Here is a 19,286-nt window from a genome sequence, read left to right as displayed (position 1 = left end):
AATTTCACAATACTCTGAAAAATACAAAGTTTTTAATTATATACTCTAATGAATTTTCTATTAAATGGATATGTTTTATGCTAGTTAAAATAATCTTCTACCACTGGCTTAAGATTCTTGAGACCATTTCAATTAACCAGAACTAAGGCAACTAACCACAACTCTGACAGAGATAAAGTTAACACAAAATTATCTGATAAAGTCACACAAAATTATCTAATAAGACACTTGTATCAGTATCAATTTTCTTTTACACTAACATATTATTTACTTATGTGATCTATTTATCCAAGATGGCAAATAGCTTGAAACTAAGGCCTGTATTTAATTTATCTTTGTAATCTTAGGACTTACACAAAAACCACTCAGGAAAAGATGCATGAAAAAATTATAATGCTTAATTTTTACAGTGAATGATTTTTAGCTAATAGAACTTTTAAAAATTGAGAGAAATACATCAATAACATTTCAGTACATGCTAAAGCAGTTCTGGTCAAAAGAAAGATTTTCATTTTCCAGTTGCCATTTAAAACTTAAAAAAAAGGTGAGATTTTAATATATTTTATTTAACCAAACCTATACAAAATATTATTCAATAGTGTAATCACTATAAAAATTTGATAATATTTTCCAATTTTATATATTTTTTGTATTTAGTTTTCAAAGTCTAATGCATTTTAAAGTTATAGCCCATTTTGATTCAGACTAGCCCATTTCAAGTATACAATATCCACATGTGGCTAGTGGCTACCATATACTATAGTGTAATTATGAGTAAGATATCATTTTACTTTAACCAATTTCACTTATTTCAAAACATACCTATTTCATATATATTAACACATGTGCATATGTTCTTAGGCTATTTTAGGAAATCTTTCCACATTCACAAATCATCTGCTTAACATAGAGGGCCACAATATTCTAAGTGATATGCCTTCTTCACTTTCTAGGCAGATAAGACATAAGCTGTTAATTTCTAGTTAAGAGACGATTATATGAAAGGGGCTAAAGGGACAAATATAAAACTTTACCTGGTAATCAACTTCTTATTAAATCGTCTTTCATAAGCTGCACTGATAGCCAGTGATGCCACAAAGGAACAATCTGATACTATTGTCTGTTAATAAGAATTTATTAATACATTAATTCATTTATGTAATTTCAACATAACCACAATATTTAAGCACTGCACCTAAGCAACTGGCTTTTTATACTGAATTAACTATTACTTGAATATCAAAATAATAAACAGAAATGCTATACTGCCAACTCATATTTTATTCAGACAAATCCTAGAAAAACTGAGTAGGATATTTCAATAAAACTAATTTGGAACAAATATGGATGATGTATTTCTGAATAAATGAAATTCAGAATAAAATTTCTGAATAAAAAGCATACTCACTGAACCCACATGTTTTTAAGCATAATCTAAGGGCATTTAAAAAAAAGTTGGTTTATTATAATACAACCAATTAAACTGAATATTCATATGAAAAGATTCTTCAATCATAGTATTTCAGGACTGTTATTTTTATACTAACTGGAAGACATCTGTATTTCAATGCAAAGTTAATTGAATACAGTAACAATAAAGCCATATTGTTGTTCCACCACTGAAGTGTTTTAAATAAGCCTAATACCTTCTTTCTTTTTTTTAAAAAAATCTATTCTCTTATCAAGGTAACGTTGAGATCCTCAACTTTCTCATCTGCAAGACCTATTGATTAATAGGATCTATATAAAAATCTGTAATTGCTCAAACCAGTATTCATACTTATATTTTCCTAGTACATCTAAGTCAAAGTATACAGAATGAATAATTTTTCCAAATATACTCATGCACCTCAAATATATAAGAAAATTAAAAAAAAAACCCAAATCTATACCAAATTACTTCAAAATGTTAGCTTTCATATAAAATTGTATAAAATGTTTACCTGCTTTATGCTAAAACTGGACACAGTATAAATCATTGTAGGATTGTTGGTGAGGTCTTCTGGTCGTACCCATTTGGAAAATGTAGCTTTTTGTTTAGGTGATAATGGTAGTTTGCCCCATCTATCACTGAGGTAATAATAAAAATTAAATACTACTACTACTACTACTACAATTAATCTTTAAAAATGACACAAAAACAAAATTAAATTTCCTAGGGATTTATTTATTTATTTGGCATAATGATCATAGCTATTCTTTTATCATCCTTAAATAACACTCTGGTCAAATCTGGCTCTTTACACTTAACCATGAATCCAGTCAATTGCTCATCTTATATTTATAACTGAAAACAGGAAAGGAACTAAATTCATTTATATTTACTTTAAGAATATAATTTAAAAGTTTAAGTTAGTATCATTATATTCAAGAAATTCAGTTTCAATAAAGTAGAACCATTAACAATAATACAAGCTAATTCAATTCAAAAGGACCTAGGAAGGTACAGATCTTTATGAGGGCTCTTGACAAACTCTTCTCTGCAAAGCTAGCAATAAGAGTAGCTAATTATTGATTAATAACCATGTGCCAGACATCATGCTATTTTATATACACTATTCATTTAATCCTTAAAACAATTCCATTAAACCAAATATTTTTAAAAGTGATTAAATAACTTGTCAAGGTCATACAGCCAAAAAATGGCAGAACTGGCATTTGAACCCAGGTCTCTGGTGCCATATCCACCATTTGTATCCCTTACCCTCTGCCTGCACGTTGGGAATATACTGTGTAATATTTCTCTAAAATTGATGTATAGCACAAAATAAAAAAACATTTAACTTTCCTCAAAGCTCTTCTACAATGTAACAGTCCTCAGGTTTCATAAGATTTCTAGAATAAGACAAAGCAATATAACATGTTTTTTTTCCAAAAAATAGTGATTCTAGGTAAAAGGTGGTTTTGTAATCATATGTGATCTACAAACTCTTATATTGTTTTTTCCATTAGAGGGTATCTGTAAATACTTAATAAACCAAGGTTTATGCAAGTTTCTAAGACTATCATATAAAACTTCTCAAACCTTCTGATGATCATGTCATAGAACACTAGTGTTCTAGGTGACACTTTAGTACCTATATAGTAACAACAGTAACTGATTGTAAATAGAAAGTGAGCTGAACAAATTTAGAATAATTTAAAGACAAGCATCACAAAATTTTAGAGGAAAATATAAAGTTAATTCAAATCTATAATCGCTTTGTATTTTTAACCTGCCATATGAAAATATAGAGTAAATCCAAGATCCCTTAATATGTGTTTTTTCAAAAGTCATCACTAAGTTATCAAAATCAGTGTTCTAACTTTAAAGATACTAAATATTTTACAAATATAATTTATACTCAACATATTTACTTCAGGATTTAAAAATACGTGACCCAAACAGGAAAAAAATGTTTAAAAATCACTCAATCTTTCTAACCAAAATTCATAAATTGTGGAGCCCTTTTTTATCAGTCTGTTGCCTTTGAATTTTGAAATATTTACTGTTACTTATTCTTCTGAGTATTCTACCATAAAATAATCTAGAAAACAGAAAGGAAAAATCTTCCTAATTAGAGTAATCTAATATTTATTCTTGATTTTTCTATAAATTTAATTCAGCAAGTATTTACTAAGTACTCAACTAGATGCCAGACGCTGCACTAGGCATTGGAGTGTAACTTAATTAAAACAGACATGTTCTCTGTCCTTATGGAACTTATAACCCAGGATGGAGGACTGGCAGTAAGCAAGTAATCTTATACAAATTATGTAAAATTCCAACTGTTGACAGGTGCTATGCCTAAATTAAGGGAGTTTGCAGATATTTTACTGTTTCAATTATATTGTAAGCATTTCCCTATGTTTTTTGATTTCTCAAAAACTTGATTGTTCATGGTTGTACGGTATTATTCTTATAGATGTTCTGTTGTATGAGCACTAAAACCGTGATTTATCTTAATTTATTATACAGAGACTGGAACTTCAAGTTTACATCTCTGCTTGGATATAACCATTTAAGAACATATGAAAATAACTGATTCACACTTTCACAATTACAAAATTGATGAATCTTTTATAGAAATCTTTGACTAGATCTATAAACATTTTTTTGAAATTGTTTCCTAAACTGAAATTACTGGTCAAAGGAATAAACTTCTTGTTTATTTCAAACATTTTGGGCAGCCCCTGTGGCTCAGCGGTTTAGCGCCACCTGCAGCCTGGGGTGTGATCCTGGAGACCCGGGATCGAGTCCCACATCAGGCTCCCTGCATGGAGCCTGCTTCTCCCTCTGCCTCTGTGCCTGTGTGTGTGTGTGTGTGTGTGTGTGTGTGTGTCTATGAATAAATAAATTAAAAAAAAATTCTCTTTCTCTTCAAACATTTTAAGTATCTGAATTGAACAACCAAACTTTGTAATATAATTTAGAATTTAATAAGATATTTGTCTATATTAACCCTTGTAACAGTATAACCAGCACTAGTAAGTGCTTTATATATGTTTTAACTAATTTAATGATCACAAACACCATGAGGTAGATTCTATTATTATTTTAAATCTGAGAGATTTAACAACTTGCCCAGCATCATACCGGATATGAAACTAGACAGTTTGGCTTTACAATTTGTGCCCTTAACATCGATCAAATGCTATAGAGCTTCTCAGATACAAAAATTTCTTAGACTCCAATCAGTGACCAGCATATGATTGCCTGAATGAAAAAAATTAGGTTGATAACTCATTGGCTACATGTCTAACTTTTGCCCATCTAAGAACTGCAAAACACTAGAAAATGAGAAAGCAGCTATTTCGCTCTTTATAGAACCTTTTATATATTTGGTATATAATAAACATTCAACTCTCATTTTTTTCTAATAAATATAACACACTCATTGCAAAAATTCTGAAAAATTTTAAAGTTAAATCATCCAATTCTGCTATGTAGAGATAACCACTGTAAATATTTGATGTGTACTTTTACATTTTACATATCTATAAATACATGAAAAGAAAAAAAAATACAGAAATTTTCCCAAAGAAAATACCCAAATTTTATATTTTTAAATTTGCTCAATTGCAAGCATTTTCTCTACATCTTTGAAAGATGTATTTTTTATTAGTAGCATAAACATTTACTGTAATAACATAGATGTGCCATTATTTAATCATTCCCATATTGTTGGATATTTAATTTGTTTCAGTAATTTTTGCTCTAACAGATGCTTTGATGAATGCTCTAATTTATTATATGCATCTTCAGTCAAATTTTTATTTCCTTAGAATTAGTAGAAGCTGGGAGTCATGAACAAAGTAACATTTTTAAGTCTCTAACACAAGCTGTCACAATCTGGAGAGCTGTTCTAATCAACATTTTCAAAATTAACCCTTTCTTGAACTGGATTTTTTTTTTTAGTAAACAGCAACATCATCATTCCATTCCACTTTTCCACTTAATTTCTTTATTGCGTTTGCAGTTGTGATGCAAACACCAATTTGACAAATATTTACTGAGTACTTACTTTGTGTCAGGTACTGTTTTAGTGCAATGGTAGGCAAAAGGAGAGCCATGTGTGCCCATTTCCAGGCAAATGACAACACAGATACTCTTGCTATGTTTGTTGCCTTACCTTTTCCCCACAACTATACCCCTCTTCCAAACCTTTTTATTACAAATTTCAATTTCAAGGCTATGAGTTAAATTGGATTTCAGAGTATGGAAAAACTAATGAAATATTAAAATTATCTGGGAAGTAAAAAGTACAATAGTGCTTACTTACCAGAAAGGCATTGGATAAGCAAAACGTTCCCTCAGATCAATACTCATGAAAGGAACATATTCTATACCATTTATTTTTGATGTTGTCCTATAAAACACAAGGAAATAAATCTAAAGTAAATGTTCAAATTTACCTTAATTATCAATCTTATTTAAAATTTACATGACAAAGTACAGTACTATAATAAAATTAAAATGACCATCTCATGTTGTTGATATCTTTATTTGAATAAAATTTTCACAAAATAGTTGAATACCAAAAAATAACTGAGTCAATTCAATCCAGTAAGAGCTATTCTTTTAAGACTAGCATTCTATACAACTAAACTATGGTCTCAAGATAAACCTATTCTAAAAGTATGGAGAGTATCCCTGACATCAAGACACAAAACAAATTCTATCCAAAGCCAAAAGGGAGAAAGCAATTACCTAGTTACTTTGCAATTTAAAAAACGTAACATTTACAATTCTGGAAAATATTTCTTCCTATCTTCTGGTTATGAGAATGAGGAATGGGCAGTACAAAAAGGAAGCTATGGCCACTTGACAAATTAAAGAAATGTAGTTTGTAGGAGCTTTGCTTACTTCGTGTGCATGTTTATTTGTATGTATCAACTATTTCCTTCTTCTGTTTCCTTCCCTCATTTTATTTAGAAGTGTAGTTGCAAGGCAGCTTCACAATTTAGCCTTAGGTAACAATATTCAGTGAGACTGACTTTAAGGACTAATTAATATAGTGAGCAATGGATACAATGACTGTGTATCCTTATTTTGAAAGGATGAGAACTTTTCACCTGTATGAGGATAGCTGAATTTTGTTAGATAGAAATACAGGTTTTTTGTTATAGAATGAAATTCAAATGTGTATAGAAAGGAGCATAGGGATGCTGAGTAGCCTTAGTGTTGGACTGCTACTGTCTCTCAGCTCCAAAACCACCTTTCTTTGTCCTTTGTGTGTTATGGTGGGTCATATGTAACTTTTCTATGCAAAATGAGTCACTTTAGTGTAAGAATTAAAATCTTCAGTAGGAAGAAAGAAAACTGCTTTCAGGCGGCTGCTACAATTGAAAGAACACTCTTGGCGTAATTTTAGGAAATTTAAACTGAGCAACTACAGGACTTGCACAGCTCTAGGCAGCTTGGATCTCCTCCAACTAAAGAGCAGCCACACTGGCTTGGAGATAAATCCCATCTACACTGGCTCAGAATGCAATCACAAGGATTTCCTCATCTTTGTTGTTCTGAATTTTTAATATCCCTTGAGGCTACTTCCAGACTCTGAGGTGGCAAATGTTTTCTGTAAAGGACCAGACAGTACACTGTTTTGGCTTTGCAATGAGGTCTCTGTCACATATTCTTCTGTTTTTTTGGTTTTGTTTTCTTTTTTTTATAACCCTTTAAAGAACTGTAAAAACTTCATAGCTTCAGGCTTCCCTTTGCTGACCCAGGCCTACACTATTTCAAGGTAACAATTTTTTCCCCTTAGGGCTCTGGTTACCAGTTGCATGGAGTAAGAGCAGTCTGCCATAACTCTATTTTGCTGTTTGTGCTCGATTTTAAAGGACGCTAGGATTTTCAGAAAAATGGATGTCTGGTACAATTGCTAGTATTAAAATATATTAGCACAAATTTTAATTATTTCAAGTTATGGCTGTATGGCAATATAACTTATAATTTCATAATAAATTTTTTTTTAAGATTTTATTTATTTATTCATAGAGATGCAGAGAGAGAGAGGCAGAGACACAGGCAGAGGGAGAAGCAGGCTCCATGCAGAGAGCCTGACGTGGGACTCGATCCCGGGACCCCAGGATCATGCCCTGAGCTGTAGGCGGCGCTAAACCGCTGTGCCACCAGGGCTGCCCTATAATTTCATAATAAAACCACAACACACTATAGTTAAGATGTGGTAACAAAAATAAAATTACCTGTATTGATTACGTTAACAAAATTACTCATTACAATGAATCATAAACTGATTTACCTGAGAACTTCTATTTCTTCTGCTGTATATCTCTGTCCTTGTGCATCACATGACTGAGGACTTATAAAGGGTTGAGGTCTTTCAAGGAAAGGACTAGTCCCTAGTGGGAAATGTGCTCTTGTTGGAGGTGGCTTTGGTTTGTTATTTGTGGACTTGATTTTGCATAATGGTTTTGTTAAAGGCTCACTCAATGCTTCTGCTCTATAATAGAAAGAGGTACAGAAAAATTGTTTTAGTTTTTCTTCTCAGATTTAAGTTTTCCAGAAAATAAAGTTTACTTCAAGAACCAGTCAAGCATTCCTAATGTAAAATTAGTGTATAAGATCCATACATACCAGCCAGCAGTTCACTTAAGCTATTCCAAAAGTATTTCACAACTGATATACATTAATTGATATTAGCACTGTAACATTAATTGAGTACTTATTGCATGTCGGATACTATGCAAGGTAAGGGGGAACACAAGAAAGTAAAAAATGCAATCTCTTCTCTTAAGGGGTTTACAAGTTTTGTGGGGGAAAGAAAGACAACTGCATCAAAAGTGACAAATGCTAGAAGTATTACATGCGAGTGAATGTACAGCAGAAGATATTAACCTTAATAACCAAAAAAAAAAGGGAGTGAGTCAAGGGAGGATTTTCTGAATTGATGTTTGAGCTGCAGAGTAGTTCACCTGGGGAGTGAGGGAGCATTCTGAGAAAATAGCACGTGCAGAAGTATAAAACAGCATAGCGAGTTATGATAACTTCAAAATAATGGGAGAAGACCCTGTGAAAAGTGCAAATGAGAGGCAGAAGGAGATGAGACCAGGGGAAAGAGTTGATCATGGAATGTCTCACATGATGTTCAAGGGAATTTTGGCTTTGTTTTGTCAAAGGTTCAGCAAGCTAAAAAAAACAGAAGTTCTTGAGGTCCAGGAATCTTGTGAACACTCTGAAATTACATAAAATGCACATGAAAAAAATCTTATGTACATTTTTTCCTAGAAAGAGGATCCATAATTTTGAACAGACCCTCAAAGGAGCCAATGACTGACCCACCCCTCTGTGCTTAGGCAGCACTCAGAGGGTACTGGATGGTTATCCACATAGGTCATAAACATCACCTGACTAGTGAAAAAAGTGAAAATGGAGAAGATTACTATGTGTCAAGTGCCCATATTCTAATGTATTTGAAGACAAGCTAAATGTTAGATGATGACAATGAAAAGGAAGGATGACTGTTGTACCTCAATTAAAAAAAAGAAGGGCTGGGGGTAGTATAGCTACCTAGTCAGAACCTCAGAAGGAGGTAACTTTATTAATTCACGCTGTAACTACAAATGCAATTTTCATCCTTTTCCTTCATCTATAACACTCTTTAAGTATAACTCTTGTGCAAATCTGTTCATTCTCAAATACCTATTGAGCATATGTAGTATGTCTGGCACTCAGCTAGGTCATTATAGTACTGAACAAAACAGACAAAATTCTCTACACTCAGAGTTTACATGGAGGGTTGGAGGGTTCAAAGGGACATGGACACTAATAACAAACATGATAAATTGGTAAATTTCATATACCTTAGAAAGTGCTAAAGCTTTATGAAAGATTGTTAGAATAAACAGGAGAAAAATACTGGTGGAGATTCCATTTTAAATAAAATGGTCAGAGCAGGCTTAATTGAAAAGGTGACATTTGAGCAGAATTGAAGGAGCTACACATATGGTATAATTTGGGGGTATGTGAATGGCTGTAGGCCAGCTCATTCTCAATTTCTCTACTTTTAATAGTAGCTCTGGAAGGCTCTCTGGAAGTTCTCCCCAGAAATCTGGTATTACACAACAGAGAGAAGCCTTCCACTTCAAACATCATAATCATTGTTCTACACATAGCAAAAACTAAGTAAAACAGGTCTTGACTGATTTGTTATTTCTTGAGTCTAAAGCAGGGAACTAGAGAGGAATAAATTCACCCATAGGAAGAAGGCAGACTTGCTCCAAATCTCAGCTTAAAAATGGGAGGTGTTACTATGAACTCTATGACACATATAGAGAAATCTGTCAAATTTAAGTGACACTGCTATCCATGGATAAGAACTTGAGTGAACAAAACTCACCTATCTAGTGCTTGTCGAGCCAACTGTTTCAGTTTATTTTGCAGAGTCTTATCAGCAGTTTCGTAAGACTTAAGAGAAAGAGAGACAAATAATCTGAAGCATAATTTTTTCTTTGCCTGATCCATATTTCTAAACAAAAAACATATAATGGAATATATTTCTTCAAATAATGAGAGAATAAACAAAGATGACAATTTGTTTTCATCCTTAAAAGTATCATTTAAAATAGTGTTAAAAACTTGTCACTAGGTGTGACACTTCATGTGGTAAATGAACCACACAAGTAATAAAAACATGGTGCCATGGAAAGCTGAGCAGCAGGAAACTCAGGAGACCAGCACTTACCTCCAGAAATCAGGCAAGATGGCTTCCCTGAAAAAAAAAAAGCCAATCCTCTGACAATACTGAGAACACCACTATCATCTCACCTCATCTTCCTGTCAAATGCACTGCTCTTATGCACTAGATGCCCCTTAAAGCTAGCTGTCCTAACCAGGGTCCTCAGGAAGCACTAAAAGCCACTCAGCATATAGATTTTACACTGCAAATTAATAAAGCTCTCCCAAACCACTACCTTAGTTTTAAACATAAGAAATTTTTTAAAAAGGAGGAGGTTTATTCTAAATTCATACATTTGTGATGGTGATTTCTTCCTGTAATGTTAATTTTAGGTATATGGGTTTAAGCAGGTTAAAAAAGTGATACTCCTAATGAAAAAAAATGTCTAAGGACTCAATCTTAAAACTGTCAATTTCTTAACAAAATGTTAAAAATCCATCATTTTTCTATTCTTCATCATCTTTTAATGAAGAGTAACTTAATAACACATATTGATACAGTAATTATTTTTCTTTAAGGAATTGTCACATAAAATTCATTAGTAAGAGAAATTTCTTAGCATAATTCCACCAAATTTAACTGGTAGCTATACATACGGTTTTTAGACAGAGATCTACGGCTTCAGTATATAATTCTATAGCATCTTCAACATTTCCTTTTTCATCTTCATCAAAAGCTTGTGTAACAAGGAAATGAGCACGTTCTAAGTCCAACTGATGTTTTGATTTCAAAGGATCAGCACTCTTTGACTGAACTAGGATAAGAAGAAAGACATTTAGATGAAATATTATCTATATATATGTATTTATATTTCCAGGAAACAACACACCATTTTAATACGTTAAAGATACTCTTTATCAAAACTTTATTAATTTTTCATTTTAAAAGCTTAGCAAGGTCAAAAAATAATCCTCACAAAATGACTAATTCTCTCCTTTCAATCTGAATTTTAAGGCCTAAAAAAAAGTCCCCACTTGTTTGACTCATTACATAATGCACACCAGCGACCAAAAATACCAAAAAGAGTTATTAAAAAAAAAATTCCCCCTGAATCTCTCCTTACTAGCACTTTCTTCCTTTAAAAAAAAAACAGTCCTCCTCACATATTCCTGCCCCGCCCCCAAAGACAAAACAAAACTTAAGAAAATGTTAAGCCTAAAGAAACTTAATTGCATTTTAATGTAAATAAAATTTTTTTCAGTACAATTGTATAATACAATATCCTACGCCTTGATGATAAAGTTCCTGCTGTTTCTTATTCATCTGAGTCCAGATTAAATAATCATATATTGGGCAGCCCGGGTGGTGCAGCGGTTTAGCGCCACCTGCAGCTGGGGTGTGATCGATCCTGGAGACCCGGGATTGAGTCCCACATCGGGCTCCCTGAATGGAGCCTGCTTCTCCCTCTGCCTGTGTCTCTGCCTCTCTCTGTATCTCTCATGAACAAATAAATAAAATCTTTAAAAAAAAATCATATATTTTTTCTGCTCTTTGAAATAAGTATTTGTTTTTAATACATGAGTATTTCATCAAGGGACTTGTATCATGAATATTACAAAGATCTCTTACAATTAAACACTAAAAAGACAACTCCAATTTTAAAAGTGAGTGTGGTGATTAATCATATCAATTTGTGCCAACTCTACTGCGTACCCAGATACTTGGCTAGATATGGTTTCTAGATATGACTGAAGGGTGATTCTGAATGAAATTAACTTTTGAACTGGTAGGAAAAGCAGACTGTCCTCCCTGATGTGGGTGAGCAACATCTAATCGACTGAGGGGCTGAATAGAATAAAAAGACAGAAGGGAGAATTTGCCCTCTCTGCCCGAATTTTTTTTTTTTTTTTTTTTTTTTTGGTCTTTTCCTGTCCTTGGGACTGGCTCTCACACCATCAAATTCCCCTACTTCTCAGGCCTTTGGACTTGGAACTAAATAAACTATACTACTGGCTTTCCTGAGTAGTTCGTGCTTGCAGACTGCAGTGTGAGATTTCTCAGCTTACATAATGAGGTTCCATTATGAGCCAATTCCTTATACGAAATCTCTTTATATATATCCTATTGGTTCTTTTTTCTCTGGAGAACCCTGACTTAAAAGGGGAGAGGGTCTGTATAACCATTTCTTCAAAGATGATATTCAAATGGCCAACTGGCCCAAGAGGAGATGCTCAACAACATTAGCCAGCAGGGAAATGCATACCAAAACCCCAAATGCCACCTTTATACCCGCTTGGGTGGCTAAAATTACAAAAGACAGAAAACAACAAATGTTGATAAGGATGTGAAGGAAACGGAACCCTCACATATCGCTGATGGAAATTTAAAATGGTATTGCCACTTAGGAAAACATTTCAGCAGTTCCTCAGAAAATCAGACATAAAGCTAACCACATGACCCAGCAATTTCACTCCTGGGCTATGTATTAAAGAGAACGAAAAACTTACGTCCACACAAAAACATATACACAAACATCCAAAACAGTATTAGCCAAAAAGTGGAAACAAGAAAATGTCCATTAACTGACGAATGGATAAGTAATAAATGGTATATTGGTACAATGGCATTATTATTCAGCCATAGAAAGGAACGAAGTATTGATACATGTTACAACATAGATAAATCTTGAAAACACTATGCTAAATGAAAAAAGCCAGAAACCAAAGGCCATGTATTAGATGATTCCATTTACATGAAATGTCCAGAATAGGCAACTCCAGGGAGATAGAAAATTGATTACTGGTTGCTAGGGGAAAGAGGGTAGGAAGAATGGGGAATGACTGCTAATGGATAAGGTTTCTTTTGGGACAACAAAAAAGTTCTAAAATTAGTGGTGATGGTAGCACAACTCTAGAAATATACTAAAAACCATGAATTGTATACTCTAAAAAGGTGAATTTTATGGTACATGAATTATATTTCAATAAAGTTTTTTTTTAAGATTTATTCATGAGAGACAGAGAGAGAGAGGCAGAGACACAGGCAGAGGCAGAGGGAGAAGCAGGCTCCATCAGGGAGCCTGATGTGGGACATGATCCAGGGACCCCAGGATAATGCCCTGGGCTGAAGGCAGGTGCTAAACTGCTGAGCCACCCAGGAATCCCCCTCAATAAAGTTATTAAAAAAAAAAAAAAGGCTTTACATTTTCTCTTAAAGGTATGAACTTCAACTCTGTAACAACTCTCTGAAGTATGTGCTAATCCCTTTTACAAAATGAAGACACAAAAGCTCAAAAATGTTAAAATAGCTAGCCCATGGTTTCTCAGTCTCATACTACTAATGTGTTCAGCTGGAATAATTCTTTGCTGTAGACTAACCTGTGCTTTGGAGGATCGTTAGTAAGATCCCTGCCCTCTACCCAACTGGATGCCATAGTATACTCCCCACTCCTCCCTAATTTAAACCCCAAAAATCTTTCTAGACATTGCCAAAAATCTTCTGAGGTGCAAAAACTCTTCCCAGTTGAGAATAACTGATCTAGCCTAAGGTTTGGTAGCTACAAGTTACAATTTAGATCTTTTAATTCTAAGTCTAGCTATAGTTTAGATTTTTAATTCTAAGTCTTGAGCTATTTGTACTACACTGGTGAATTTCAAACTATGTTACCCTTCCCCACCCAGAAATCAACCTATATCTCAAGAGTCTTCTGTCAGCAAAATTTGTTTTTTTTTTTTTTTTTAGCAAAATTTGTTTTAAACATTGTTTGAAATATTAAAGAAACCATTTAACTCTAAAGATTACACTCCATAGATCAAACATTACGGGTCAAAAAGCTGGCAAAACAATTAAGGTATCTTATGCTTTGAAAATCCTTTGACCTTTATTTCTGTTTCAGTGCCAGGTCTTTATTCCTCAGGAGATTAGAGCTGTCACACTGTGTCTGAATATCATCTTTATAAATTTTTTTTTAAGATTTTATTTATTTATTCATGAGAGACACACAGAGAGAAAGAGAGAGAGAGAGAGAGGCAGAGACACAGGCAGAGGGAGAAGCAGGCTTCTGAGGTACAAAACCAGGGAGCCTGGGACTCCAGGAACACGCCCTGGGCTGAAGGTAGCGCTAAACCGCTGAGCCACCCAGACTGCCCACCCTTTATAAATATCTTATTTATAAATTTATTTGGCAGGGAAAATGGAGTTACTTTGAATTACATGGTACTTTGAATACATGAATCCGTATAACTCTGTATCAGTTGAGGCCTTGGATAGGTAGTTCACTGTTCCATACACCCAATTTCTGAGCACTGTCTTAAACTAAACTACCTTGTCCTTAATGGTACTGTCTTAACAAGAAACCTAATGATGGGATCATTTTTTCCTAAAGATGTGATTATAACTGCTTGTATCTACTCAGAGTAGTGGAAAGTAGCACAAAGTCCATCAGGGAATGCTGAATAAAGAGTCCTCTAAGCTGCTTGTGGTTTTATTATACAGCCACAGAAATAAAGGGTAAAAAGAACCATTAGTGAGAAAAATGTATTTCTAAAACAAAATGTCAGGAGGTGATCACTTTCTTTTCTACCAATGTCAATAGCAGGTTTTGAGAGGACCCACATACCTCTAATAATACTGTGGTCACTAAGTCGGTGTATTTGTTTCACAGCATTTGCAATACTGTTTACAAAAATAAAAACATGTTGTTCCAGGTCTCTACTTACATGTTGCTTTCCAAGATATGGTTTAAAAAAAAAAGTTTAGCTGAGGTCTTCAGGTTGAGGATACTGATATAGAAGAGACTACAAACATATTGCTGAAGTCGTTGATATTAAAGAGTAAAGATGGTCCTTGAACAATGTGGGGGGTGAGGGACGCTGATGGAAATCTGCATGTTAACTTTTGACTCCCTAAAAACTTAATAGCCTACTGTTGATTGGAAGCCTTACCAATAACATAAGTTGATTAACACACATTTTGTATATATGTTATATACAGTATTCCTTATGATAAAATAACCTAGACATAAGAGAATATTAAGAAAATCTTAAGAAAGGAAAAATACATTTACAGTACTGCAAAAACCTGCATGTAAGTGACCTGCACAGCTCAAACCCCTGTTGTTCAACTGCAGTCATTTAATCTTAGTATCAGGAGCCAGAATGTGACAGATATTTAAAAAGTAGATTTGAAAAGGGTCCTAATCCTGACTCTACCAATGATACAATTTGAATGTAGGTAATTCACTATTTCTGTACCCCTGGGAAATTAGGAGATTAGCCTATATTATCTGTAAGGTTCTTATTCATAGATCTATCACTTATTTCCATATTATGACTCTTAAAGACATGATTACCAAAACAGAAATGAGTAGGAGTGAAGATCAAGATACAAAGATGAAAAAGGAAAGAGAAACACAAGGGACTAATATAACACTGTATATCAGCTATGTTTCAATAATTTAAAAAAGAAACACGGGAAAGGATGTGATGTGAGAGAAGAAAAAAGAAAACAAAATGTTAGTAGTCCTTTACTAACCTGCTGAGTGCAAAGCCTGAACTCTTTCCAGATACTCATTTATTTTTTCTTGAATATGTTCTAGGCTTGAGCCTGCCATCTCAGCATAAATTAAGGCTTGTGCAGCTTCCTAAAAAAAAAAAAAAAAAGAATCTAATAGATGAATTACAATTTGAATTTTCTCTACTGCTAACTCACTATTGCTGTCTATGAATGATAAAAATGCCTTTAAGATAGTGCTAAGTGGGTTATATAACCCTCTAATACCTTTTCCCCAGTTCTCAATACTCAATTTTATCATACTGTCGAAAAATTACAAACTCAAAATAGAAAAGATTATAAACATTTTCTTAGCATAGCTTTACTGAAACAAGTTTTCTGCTTTGTTTCTTTATGCAATACGTCAGCCTTAAAATCATATACCTTGAAAATATGAATTGAGCCTGAAAAGCTTAACAACTATATAATAACAATACCAGTTCCTATTAGTTAATAATAATCAATAATCAATTAGTCAATGATAACCAATAGAATAAAATTAAATGTCCAAAGAAGACTATAAGAAATTATAAAGGTTAGGGTGCCTGGCTGGCTCAGTCAATAGAATATGCTACTCTTGATCTCAAGGATGTTAAGTTGGAGCCCCATGCTGAGTGTAGAGATTACTTAAAAATAAAATTTAATTATAAATATTTCACAATGGAAAGAAAATCTCTTTCTCCATAGAAAATATTACCAAAGGGTAACATATTTTAAAGCAGAGTTCAGTTGTATGAAATCAACTTACTTTAACTAAAAAAGCCTGGATTCATCATCCAGTTTTTCTAAAACTCCCAACAGCCAGTTATGCTGTGGCCAATGAGGAAGAGCCTCACTCTCCCCTTCACCATTCCAGGATAACAGGTTACCAATGTTACAGGGAGAAGAACCACAGAGATTTCTCCAAAGTAATAATACCTTCTCAGCAACAACCTAAGCATGTGTACTTCACAGAGGCTGATGCCTAATTGTTGGATCCAAAGAAGCCAGCCATTTATTGAACATCTAACTTTTTGAATCCAGTTGTCAGAGCACATACTGTTTCACTGAACTTAACAAAATCAGGAAGAAGAGTCTGGTTTTGATCTAAATAAAAATTCATTGAAAGGCTGCAGGAGAAGGAAAGATGATTTCCTCAGACTCTGTAACCGACATTTCATGGGAAGAAAATATAACTTTACACGTACGTAAACATTAAACATTTTACCTTATATACTATTATCTAAATACTGATGTTATACATATATTTCACACCTCCAATTATCTTGCACGTAAGTACTGACGCTTAAATAATTATCTTGGTTAAAAGAAACAAAGCCAACTAAAAAATTGCTGACATCAATTTTATTTTACTCACTTAACTTATATTTGAAAATGACAAGAAATCCTTCACAGAAGAGTAGGAAGACAAGAAAAGGCTAAAGATCTGGCAAAGCTTATATAAACAGTTCTTGGAAGCACAACCATTTCTCTTAAGGATAAAAAATTCTGCATAATGACATGTATTCCAATCATATAGCAAAACTCTTGCAGTACATAGTATTTTCTTTTGCTCTACACAAAGCAATTTTATATGGTGCGATTTTAACCTATGAAATCTTGTCAGTTACTTCACAAAACTAAAACACGCAGAGTTTTACTTTTAAAGAAATACCACCTTCACGAAATTGTCCCAAAAGTCCAAAGGTAAGAATTCTGAAACACACCAAAAGTCTCTAGATATAGATTATAAAATGAAGGCAATAGAATAATAATCTGAGAAAAAACACGACTGATAGCATATACAGTCATGTAAAAAAAATTATGACTACTGTATTATCAAAGCACATTCTCTAAAAACAAACAAAAAAAAAAGTGACTATATCACCAGGATACAGCTACCTCCACAAGGAGACAGAGGGCATGGCTAGAGCTGGAGAGGTGTATTTGCAAATCCTCGGGATTAGGGAGCAGAGGGGACTGTGGGAGATCATATCCTTTCATAATTCCGCCCCTAGTAACTTACCCAAAAGAAACAGCCAGGAAATGTATAAAGCATTAGTTATCGACTTTAAGCACACCACTACTTACGATACTGAAAAACCAAGAATGAATCTAAACACCCATCAGTTTGTAAACTGCCTATGGCACATTCACATAACGAAATACCATGCACCTGTCGTTAGCTTATATTAAACAAGCAACTTTGCCTTTTTAAAAGCTTAAAATACGAAGAACAGGTTAAAAAAATAGTATAAATGGTACAATCCAAGTTCGTCTTACGTATTGATTAGCTGAATCACCACGTTGTTCACTTGAGGCTAATGTCATATCCTACGTCAACTATAAATTTTTTCCTAAGGTGTCTATGTAAATACGCGTAAACAACCAACCAACCAAGTACAAAGATATATGAAATGCCAGGATAAGCGACGTATCATTCTTTCTGGAAACCGTCTTGTGTTCAATGAACGTACGTTACTTTAGTGTGTATCTGAGACCACTCCCCCCCCCCCCCCCGGCCCTAAATCAGAGCCCAGGGACGGCGAGAATCAGCTGCTTACCTACCCCCCCGAACTACTGCGGCCGTCAGTGGCTCAGCGGTGGGGACGTCTGCCATCAAGACGGTAACCGGAGAGGCGGCGGCTCCCCCGCCTCGGCCAAACCTCCCCGCGGTGGCAGGAGCCGGGTCGCCCGCGCCCGGGAAAGGAGCGCCGCGGACCAGGAACAGGGGAAAGCGAAGCCCAGGGGCCCGGCCGCCCCGCACGGACCCGCCCCTTCGCCTCTCCGACAGCGCAGCAGGCCCGGCCCTACCTTGTAGTAAAACACCGCCTCGGAGTAGCGGCCCTCTTGGTCGCGCTGCACCGCCAGCCGGGCGAACTGCACGGCGTCCCGCTCCAGCGCCGTGGCGTCCATGGCGCCGGAGCCCCGCACCCGCGGAGGGAGGCCGGGAGGGAGGGAGGGCCCGACGCACCAGGCTTTCCGCCGACCGCAGCACCGCCGGGAGGCGGACCCGCGAACGCCGTGAAGGGAGCGGCCGAGTTTATCCTCCGCGGCTGAGGGACGAGAGCGGGCCTTCCGCGCCGGGGCCCGCTGCGACACCCGTCTGCCTCGGGGCCGCCCCCCATCCAGGCAGCCGCATTCCCCCGCCCCGCCTACCGGCTCCACTGCGCAGGCGCAGCCTGGCCCCCGGGCGTTTCTACGGAGATGGGGCGGCAAAAGCCGGGCTCGCGAGAGTACGTGGGGGGGCGGGGCCTGGCCTGGCGAGTGCCGGCGCGCACGTGATCGCCAGGGCTCCCGGGATTGGGCAGGCGAAAGCAGAGCGTAGTCCCGGCTTGTGCGCATGTGGCGCCTCGCACGGCGGCTGTTGCTGGCAACCCTTGATGCGCATGCGGGAGTGAGTGAGTGAGTGAGTGTGTGTGTGTGTGTGTGTGTGTGTGTGTGTACGTGTGTGTAGGACCAGGGAATAACACTGTGTGTGTGTGTGTGTGTGTGTGTGTGTGTGTGTGTGTAGGGCCAGGGAATAACACTTTTCATCTGGACGTTTTATTTTTTTTATTTTTTTATTTTTTGGACGTTTTAAAAATTAGGGACACGACAAAAGGATACTCTCTAATAACATTTGTTTTCCACAGA

The 19,286-nt window shown here is 35.5% G+C and overlaps 1 protein-coding gene across 3 annotated transcripts in view; it reads right to left on the bottom strand.

Moving 5' to 3' along the window:
* CAPN7 (calpain 7) overlaps positions 1-18,804 on the bottom strand; it is a 41,646-nt gene extending 22,842 nt beyond the window's left edge. Inside the window, exons 1-8 of one of the 3 annotated variants that reach the window (XR_012014944.1) lie at positions 18,465-18,804; positions 15,654-15,762; positions 10,778-10,935; positions 9,843-9,910; positions 7,746-7,946; positions 5,763-5,849; positions 1,944-2,070; positions 1,035-1,120 (exon numbers count right to left, since the gene is read on the bottom strand). Coding sequence is in view for 2 of the 3 variants with exons in the window: in XM_072792842.1 (XP_072648943.1) it covers positions 1,035-1,120; positions 1,944-2,070; positions 5,763-5,849; positions 7,746-7,946; positions 9,843-9,910; positions 10,778-10,935; positions 15,654-15,762; positions 18,465-18,566 (938 nt within the window). In the remaining variant the exon portion in view is untranslated. The remainder of the gene's footprint in view (positions 1-1,034; positions 1,121-1,943; positions 2,071-5,762; positions 5,850-7,745; positions 7,947-9,842; positions 9,911-10,777; positions 10,936-15,653; positions 15,763-18,464) is intronic. The other 2 variants (XM_072792842.1, XM_072792841.1) reach the window with 2 other exon arrangements.
* Positions 18,805-19,286: the final 482 nt, after the last annotated feature.

This window comes from Canis lupus, chromosome 22, assembly GCF_048164855.1.
Source record: "Canis lupus baileyi chromosome 22, mCanLup2.hap1, whole genome shotgun sequence".
Classification (NCBI taxonomy): Eukaryota; Metazoa; Chordata; class Mammalia; order Carnivora; family Canidae; genus Canis; species Canis lupus.
Note: the sequence above shows the minus strand (reverse complement) of the source record. Positions and strands in the feature narration are given on the sequence as shown.